The 9,350-nt window shown below is 30.8% G+C and overlaps 1 protein-coding gene across 1 annotated transcript; it reads left to right on the top strand.

Moving 5' to 3' along the window:
- Positions 1-3,393: 3,393 nt before the first annotated feature.
- LOC129284577 (nuclear transport factor 2-like) lies at positions 3,394-8,192 on the top strand. The gene is made up of 9 exons (XM_054920092.1): positions 3,394-3,707; positions 4,490-4,665; positions 5,574-5,877; positions 5,985-6,220; positions 6,310-6,460; positions 6,564-6,685; positions 6,785-6,850; positions 7,299-7,350; positions 7,686-8,192. The coding sequence occupies exons 2-9, from the start codon at positions 4,492-4,494 to the stop codon at positions 7,907-7,909; spliced, it is 1,329 nt and encodes a 442-aa protein (XP_054776067.1). The 5' UTR covers positions 3,394-3,707; positions 4,490-4,491; the 3' UTR covers positions 7,910-8,192.
- The last annotated feature ends 1,158 nt before the right edge of the window (positions 8,193-9,350 follow it).

Raw genomic sequence — 9,350 nt, 5'->3', positions numbered from 1 at the left:
ATGCAAGCATACATTTGATCTACATTCACGAGTATACGCTAGGTGAACTTGTTTGATCAAGACTGTTGAGCAAATCAAAATGGTTTCCGTTTGATGCATTATCGTTATAGGCATCCATACTTGTAAAAACGAAGCAAAAACAGAGGAGTTGGAGAAGGAGATGGAATGGCGATAAGAGTGGTTAAACCCTAGGACAAAAATAAGGGTCTGATGATAAAGATTATTCTCCAAATTTTGATCTAACTAAGCCTAGTTGCATCTAATAGTGAGAATGGCGACGGATTGAAAGAACACAGCTTGCGGGGTAGGTGGAAGTGAGAGTAGTTTAGGGATTATTCGTGGGTTCGGGCTCTTCAATTAAAAAGTGGGTGGGGTATTTTACTGTGCAAGGACAATTTGAGATGACTTTTGTATAGTTTGAGGTGACTGAAATAATGGGATTAGCTTTACACATGTGCAAAGGTAAACCAGAGAAATATTGCCTTGCATCATGACTTTACTGTATGAGCTAAGGTGAAAGCACTTAGAGGATATAAATATCAAAAATGTCCAGTGGCTCGTTTGCATTTTTACTCAAATTTGGAGGAAATCAAATTTTACCTCCTCCAAGAAATGGCAAAAATGCCCCATTTTACTATTCACAGCACATTCTTTTGAAAGTTATCTATTATATATTGATTCTCTCCCATGATCTCAACCATACGTGCTCGACTGATTCACACATTTTAAATTTTAATTTTAAAAATCTTAAAAAATTTCAAGTAGCATAATTAGTATAATAGATTTTAAACATTCTAATTTTAATTTCCTATTAGAGTGAATATTATAAAATTTTAAATTTACATACTTTAGGTTTGAATGTGAAATTTTTGAAGGATAATAGAAAAAGTTAACCCCTAAACTATAGGGTCTAGGAGCATTTGGGTCGCCCAACTTATTTTTTATATAATATTTTTTTTTAATTTTTGAAAATAATTGACTAGAAAATAATAAATAAAGGACATCAAAAATTACAAAAATAATGAATAAAATTTTCTTAGTCATTTTTTGTAATTTTTTAGATTTTTTTCTGTAATTTCTGAGTTTGTTACAACAATAATTTTTTGTTCTTTTATTAATTTTTTGAAGTCATTTATGATCAACTAACCATCAAAATTAACTTTTATTAACGGTAAGTATAGATTGTACTGTTTTTAAAAGTTAAAAAAAAATATTGTACAAAAATTTAGTTTAGGCTCTAAGACAGTCATGAACACATAAGTTAGAGGTTAATTTATTCATTTACCCATTTTTTAATTGCGAATAACTTTTATATTCCATGATCTCTATTCCTAATATCATGACCCTTTTATTTTTGGATTTCAAAATTTGTGTTATATCATGTTTTAAAATTATTTTTGTTTGAATCAATTTTTTTAATTAATATAATAGATTTCTCATCCTAATAGCTACTCCTTAATTCTTACTAGTTTAAATATTTTAAATATAAAATTTAAATTTAAATGTAAAATTTTTGAATAAGGAATAACTTCCATATCTCATGATCTTCAATTATCTAATATCATATTCTTTTTATTTTATTTTCAAAATTTGTGATGTATTATATTTTACAATTGTTTATGTTTAAATTATTTAATTAATTAGTGTAACAGATTTTTTTTATCCTAATAACTACTCCTAATTTTTATGTCCATGTTTTTGCACATCCCTTTCATAAATACTGTTATAGACCTTGGTAGAAATTAGAAAAGGAAGATACACCATATAAAACTTTTTAAATTAAATACAAAAAAAAAGGAGGATACACCAAATTGATGTATTATTTTTAATAAAATTTAAAAATTGAATGAAGAAATTAATAAAATCAACTTTTCTTTAAAAATGGGATAATGGAGAGATTTTTAGGATATAGAACTTACATATAATTTTCACAATATAAGAGATTTTAAAAATTAAAAAAGTAAATTTTCTCATAAAATTCTTCGTCAGTTACAATGAGCCAACATGAATCATCCACACATTGTCTACAATAAATTTTTAAAATTAAATTTTTGAAATTTTATAATGATATAATTATTGGAAGTTACAATAATAAAAATAGGGAAAATTGGAAAGCGATTTAAAAAATAATGAGACGCTCGGCGTCTATAGAAATTAGAAGGACAGACTTGTTGTTTCGGCGTTTGTGTCAAAAGAAAAAAAAAAAAAAAAAGACGCACTTGCAATCGGTAGGAGACACACTTGTCATTTCTAGATATAAGTTAGTTATTTTTTATTATATGTGGAAAAACTCGTGAGAAGTTTTTTAAATGGATGGGTATATAACAAATAAAATTTTAAATATGTAAGGGCGATATCAAATTAAAACGGATTTCAAATATAACTAAATAAGTTAATTAATCAAAATTAAAATTGTCAAACAATAATTTATCTAAAAAATTTAAATAACAAATAAAATCTTCCCCCAACAAATGCCCATTTTTTTTAAGATGAAAAACTAAGTCATTTTGAGAAAGTTTAAAAATTTTAAAAAAATAATTATTTTGCAGAGATTTTTATAAAAAAAACATATATTATTTTATAGTTGGTTACCATGATAAAAATGAATATTAATTATTTTTTTAAATTTTATTATATATATTTTTTGAAAAATTCTTAAATAGATTGAGTATGTTATGTCATTTCTAGTCTGATTAATAAAAATATAATATTTAGATAACATTAAATATAAATAAATTTAATAATAATAATAATAATAATAATAAAGAAAGAAAATATAAAAAATTAAAAATGCATTATATCATAAGAATAAAATTAATTAAAATAATATCATACAAGATTTTATTTGGTGACTTAAGATATTCTATTTAAATGCACCACAAATAACATGTTATCCCAATCTACTTAAAATTTTTTCATATTTCTTGATTTCTTTTTATAAAAATAAATTATTATTGAATTATTTAAAATTTTATAATATTTTTGCGTATTTCATATTTTTAAAAACATTTTCTCTTATCTATCATATTAAATTATTTTTTAAAATTAATTAAAGTAAGTAGTTTCTTGAAATAATTAAAATTTTTTTAATTTTAATTATTTTTAAAACTTTAAGTATATATCAGAAAAACTCATCAATCTTTTTCAAAAACTAAATAATTTTTTTATAAATAAACTGAAGCAAATGAATACAAATTATTAAATTTTGAGTTGTGACTCTAACAAATTAAGGTTAAAATAAGATAAGATTTGCAGTTTTGTTCTTTTTCCAATTAATATATATATATATATTTATTTATATTATATTTATATGTCCGCACACACATCAAAAATCCCATCCCAATCCTAATAATAAATATCGGATTCGTTTGATCATTTGATCATAACGCCAACTTCGCGGCCTCGCAGTTGCAGAACAACACACCTGAAAAGGGAGGAATCATCCGCCCTCCTTAGAACGCCGTCGTTTCGGAGTGCCGTGGTGGGCCTTGCTGGAAAATAATCACAATATCGCAAAACTAGCCCTAAAAATAAAAACTTGGGAGACGGGTGATCGAAGAGGAAAAACTCCTTCGTAGCTCAACCGCCTGCTCCGCCTTCTCTCTCTTCTTTCCTTCCTGCGCTCCGACCCCTTTTCGGGGTTCGCTCTCACCTGCTTTCTCCTTCTCTCTTTATCCCTCTCTGAGATCCCGATCTCTTCCTTTGAGGTGCGTCTTCTTATTTGGTTGCGTTCGGTTTTCGATTCGTATTTGTCTTGATTGCATCGGGAGGTTTTTGATTTGATTTGTATTATTTACTCTCGTATTTGTGTTTTAATTTTTTGTTGTTCTTTCTGTCCAGTTGTTTGCGTGCGTTTTCTCGTCGTTTCATGCTCTTTAACTTTGGGTTTGTTTTGTTCTGAGTTGGTATGAGATCTTGTGTTTAGGTGAAGTTGTTAGTGCGTTGCGTTTGCTTTTGTCTTTTGTGAGTTACTTTAAAAACTGAAGTATGCAACTTAATTTTCTACATCTTGGTTTATTCAAGGGCATGTTAGGTACGTTCTTGAGTGTACAGGCATTTATACATCCAATACTACGTGCATAATTTGATGACTGTGGTATTGTAGGTTTCTATGTATTGCTCAGTGTAACAGGCAACAGCATTGCCTTTGTTTGCTAGTCCGTTGCATTTGCTTTTGTCATATCTGATATAATTTAAAAACTGAAGTATACAACTTTATTACCTCTTGGTTTTATCCAATGACATGTTAGGTAAACTCTTGAGTGTAAAGGCTTTTATGCACCCAACACTGTCTAGTATGTAGACGTTCATGATTTGGTGACTGTCGTATTGTAGGCAAGTGATATAAGCTGTATTGATGGAGTGCTTAGTGTAAATTGCCTTTGTTTACACCCTGAATCAATAGTTTATTATGGCATATAATATTATTTTGTGAAATATATAGTTTGTTTGGCATATTGTTGTATGTGCCTGTTGTGTCTTTTATCAGAGATGGCAGTAGCAGACGACGTCCCAACTCCACAGATGGTGGGCAATGCTTTTGTGGAGCAGTATTACTCTATTCTTCATCAACAACCACACCTTGTTTACAGGTTTTATCATGAGACTAGTGTCCTAAGCCGACCTGAAGAAGATGGTAAAATGAGCTTGGTGACCACGATTGATGTAAGCATGTTTCCTTGATTTAATGGTTAATGGGTTACTTCAATAAGTAGAATTTTGGGCAAGCATCTTTATTTAATTTTATGAAAAAAACAACATAATAATTAACTATAAAACAATAGTCCTATTGAGACAGATGCATTTTGATCGTGAATTTGATGAGAAAATTGAAGATAGAGAGCTTGATTTGCTTTATTTGAATCAAACTTACTACTGTTAATTTTTTTATAGTTTTTTTTTTTAATAAATGTTATAAGTATATTCATCTTTCCCTTTTTCTTTGGGAACTATTATCAATATCATTTTGTTTCTTAATTATGTGATTTGATATGCTTCATTCTAAGGAAATTAAATTTACAAGTAATGATACCTATCGCAAGCTTATCTCCTCTCTGATTATATGTTTCCAATTTCCCTCTTTTTGAAATCTTATTTGATGTCATGTGATAATTAACCTGATGTGATTACTGCAACATTAGAAGAGAAGAAAAGGTCATATCTTTGGTACTCTTTAAGTGAACTCACATATTTGGGGAGGATTTATGAATAGCTTGGAGCATGGATGATTATAATCCAAACTTCACTCAGGAATGTCATATAGGCTTTTATTGCTTTCTGTATGTTTCACTCTTCTGCACGACTGCTCTTTACTGGGTGAAAACAAACTGTTGATGTTTTTTAAATGAATTCATTCATCTCATTTTTCTGGTAGTTTTTGTTGTGCAATTTTGAGTTACTCAGAAGAATATAAGGATTTTATTGTCATTTACTATGATTTTACTTAATATTAATGCAGCATGGGGAAAATTAATTGCCTTTTAAACCTATCCTGCTTTTGTGTTCAATTCTCTTGTACAGCAACAAGTGTGTTCGTTTGTGGTGACTAAAATGATCTGCTTCATGTTGGACAGGACATTAACAAGAAGATCCTCTCTCTAGATTACACAAGCTTTAGGGTGGAGATTCTGAGTGCAGATGCTCAACCATCATATAAGGATGGGGTGATGGTTGTGGTGACTGGCTGTTTGACTGGAGATGATGATCTGAAAAGGAAGTTTACCCAGTCATTCTTCCTAGCCCCACAGGACAAAGGCTACTTTGTTCTGAATGATGTATTTAGGTATCTTGATGAGCACAAATCTGTTGACTCCCATTCTGTGCCTACAAATGATGCTGATGAAAGTGTTCCAGCAGCTTCTTTCACTCCAGAACCTGGTAATTCTTGTGTCCGTTGGTTTACATCAATGTGTCTGTTCCTGTCACTTGTCTGCTTTCTTAACTTGGCAAATGTTTTGGGCTTAAAATGTTGCTTGTAAATACAGAGCCTACTCATGTTCCTGAAAACATTGCACCTAGTCAGGCTGTTGTTGTCGACACTGAGGCTAATGCCAACGAAGAAGTGAATCAACAATTAGATAATGGGGAGTTATCAGTAACTGAAGAGGTTGTGGATCCTAATACTGTGAAGGAGTCAAGTCAGCAGGAAATTCACCCAGTCAATGAGAAAACTGCTTCTAACACTCAGGAGGATACTCCAAAGAAGTCCTTTGCGTCCATTGTGAGTCCTATTTTTTCACTTCTAATAATTTTATTAATTTATTTATTCTTGTGTCGTTACTGATGGTTTGTTATTATTCTGGGTTCCAGGTGAATGCTTTGAAAGATAATGCTGCTCCATTCCATGTAAGGATTTCACCAGCAAAACCTGTAGAACAACCACGTGTATCTAGCACTCCAGTTCCTGAAGTACCAGCTCCCAGCAGTAACCCTGCATCAGAAAAGAATAATGAAAATGCAGGTGTTGTATCCTTTCTGTGTCTTGTGTGTATAATCCGGAATTATTGTAAGTCTCATCTTGGTGATATCATAGTGTTTTTAACTCTGTAATTTACTTTTTATAGGCAAGGCTTATGCAATATTTGTAGCAAATTTGCCCATGAATGCAACAGTAGACCAACTTGAACGGGAATTCAAGAAATTTGGGCCCATTAAACCTGATGGGATTCAAGTTAGAAGCAATAAGGTTAATTTATGTCTATTAGATATGCTTTGGTGCAATTCAGTTTTTTGGATTCACTTGATGAATTGTGGTCTTTATAAATTGTCAAATTCTTCTCTCCAGCAACAGGGATCTTGTTTTGGTTTTGTGGAATTTGAATCGGCTAGTTCAATGCATAGCGCACTTGAGGTACTGACTTGTTATTATATGGACCATACTTTTTGAATGCTTGTGTCCCATTATTTGATGTGATTATTGTTATTATCATATGCTTTCCCTTTATCTAATGTGGCTACTTTGATTCTTAATACTCAATTTAGCCTTTGATGCTGAATTAATAATTAATATGATAATTGTTAGTTAATAATTGATATTCAAATTAAACTGCTTGGAAAATCTTTCTTGCGTCCTTTGGTGGTTTTATAGTTTTGTGCAAAATAAAGCAATGTTTCTAATTCTTGATGATCTCTGACTAATACAATTTTTTGTTGAGTTGAATAAAATGGATATTGGAGAACAAATTGCTTTTGGTATTTTGTTTTAATTTTTTTATTTTGGGGGGCATGTTTTGTGGTTAAGCTTTTGGTACTTGTTTACTTAATGATTGCCCCTAATACTCACGCGTGTACTGTATCAGGCTTCTCCTATCATATTGGACAATCGCAGACTTTCCATTGAAGAAAGGCGAGGCAAGTGAACGTACTCCTGTCAAAGTTGCTCTTGTTTTTAAGAAAAAATGGTGGTTTTTACTAACGATGCCGCCTAAATTCTGAGATTTTATTTCGATGCATTTAATATTGGTCTGCACAATCTTACCGACTTTTCACCTTTAAGCTCTCAATTCATTGAAATTGGGATTTTATTGCTTGAGGGATGAAGTCATGTAGATGCATTGTTATTGTGTGCATGTTTGTTCAGACGTAACGCCTGCTCAAGCTGATTTTGATTTCTTTATATGTAACTTTTTTTTTTTTTGTCTCCCTGGTGACAATGTTTCCTAACGTCTATATTTTGGTTCCTGCAGCTAATAATGATAGGGTGAAATATTCATCAGGACGGGGCGGATACCGAAATGATAGCTACAGGGGCCGGAGCAATTTTGGTGGTGGTCGTGGCTATGCTCGGAATGATGTTGAAAAGCGAGGCGAGTTCTCAGGTAGACCTCGAGGACGCAATGGAGAAACTGTGCCAAGGGCCTATCAAAACGGTGGTAGAGCTGCTGCACGTCAGGAAGTGAAAGTGCAATAGAGATAATAAAAGCACATCCTTCACAGAGCAAATTTTGAGTGATAGCTAAGAGTTTTTCTATAGGTAACGGCACATTGAATTGAGGATTTTGGCTGGATTAGAGAGTTAATTGTTTGATTTTAGCTTAGTCATGGTGATTCTACTGCTCATTTATATTTTTAAGCTACGAGAGTTTGGTCTACTAGACCCCACACTTGTCTCTTCCCAATTTTGCATTTTTGTATCAAATTTTCTGCAACTATTCTTTCGGAATTGGTCTAAATTTATTTGCTATTTTTCTGCATGTCTGCTATTTTGTGTTGGTTTTATTAGAAGTTTATAAAAGGCCAATGTCTGTAGATGTCGCATTTCTTGAGAAAAATCATCCCATTTTCTCGAGCCTGTTGATAGTGGTTAAGGCAAAGAAGGAAAAAGTGGATTGGACTGGCATTTTCCTTTTTACATTTATACAGTAGTGTAATTGAATTGGGTAAAAAACAAAAAAAGGAGAGTATTTTCATGTTTGCGTTTCCTTTTATACTTTTCTTTTTTGTTTATTTTCGATTGTGTGTTAAATAGAAGTGGGCTCTTTTCAATATAATCCAATGTCTGTGTATTAACTAGACTATCCAATCTGATTGATCCAATCAGGAATATGTCTAGTCCGGATTACTCCCAAAATTGGTATTGGTCAAAAAGTGAGGGCGTGGAGAATCCATCTTGGCAGAACTGAAGGAAAATGGGTCTTGACCTAAATAGATTTTTCTTTTTTTAAAAAAATTGAATAACTCAAAACTATTATTTTGTATTTGTATTTGTCTTTTGATTGATTTTTCTTTTGTACTATATATATTTGATGATTTATTGATAACTTTAGTTAATAATGGAAGCTTGAGTTGATTTGGTTGGACAATTAACCAGGCATGTTTGATGATTTTAGTGATTTATAAAGATAATAAATACATTTAATATAATGTTGGCATAAGCAACTATAAAATTAGCATGATATAAATATGAAAAAAAATATAACTTTGAATCTCTACACTTTGTTTGAGTTTTGTTATAGATTTCTGTGCTTTTTGTCAGTATTTTAAGTCTCTACATTTTTATTTTTTAATTTTTTATGTTCCTATAACACCACTCACGGAAGAACCTAAAACACTAAAAAACAAAAGTGTAGAGACCCAAAACACTGAAAAAAGTGCAGAAATCTACAGCAAAATTTGAGTAAAATATAAAGATCTAAAGTTATATTTTTCCTATAAATAAATATTGTCCAATTTTTTTTTCATACATATTATTTAAATTATATTAATTTAATTAAAATCGATTCGATCACAATTTAACTATAGTCTAATCATTAAATTTTGAACTAATATTTTGACAGATTTAGTAATTTATCTAATTCCAAAATCATTGATATGATCAAACAAGGGACGTACCCACAAAAATTTTGTCTATT

Source organism: Prosopis cineraria, unplaced genomic scaffold, assembly GCF_029017545.1.
Source record: "Prosopis cineraria cultivar Desert tree isolate PC_DT_omini unplaced genomic scaffold, ASM2901754v1 PC10, whole genome shotgun sequence".
Lineage (NCBI taxonomy): Eukaryota > Viridiplantae > Streptophyta > Magnoliopsida > Fabales > Fabaceae > Prosopis > Prosopis cineraria.
The sequence above is the reverse complement of the archived record's forward strand: the minus strand, read 5'-3'. Positions and strand labels throughout refer to the sequence as shown.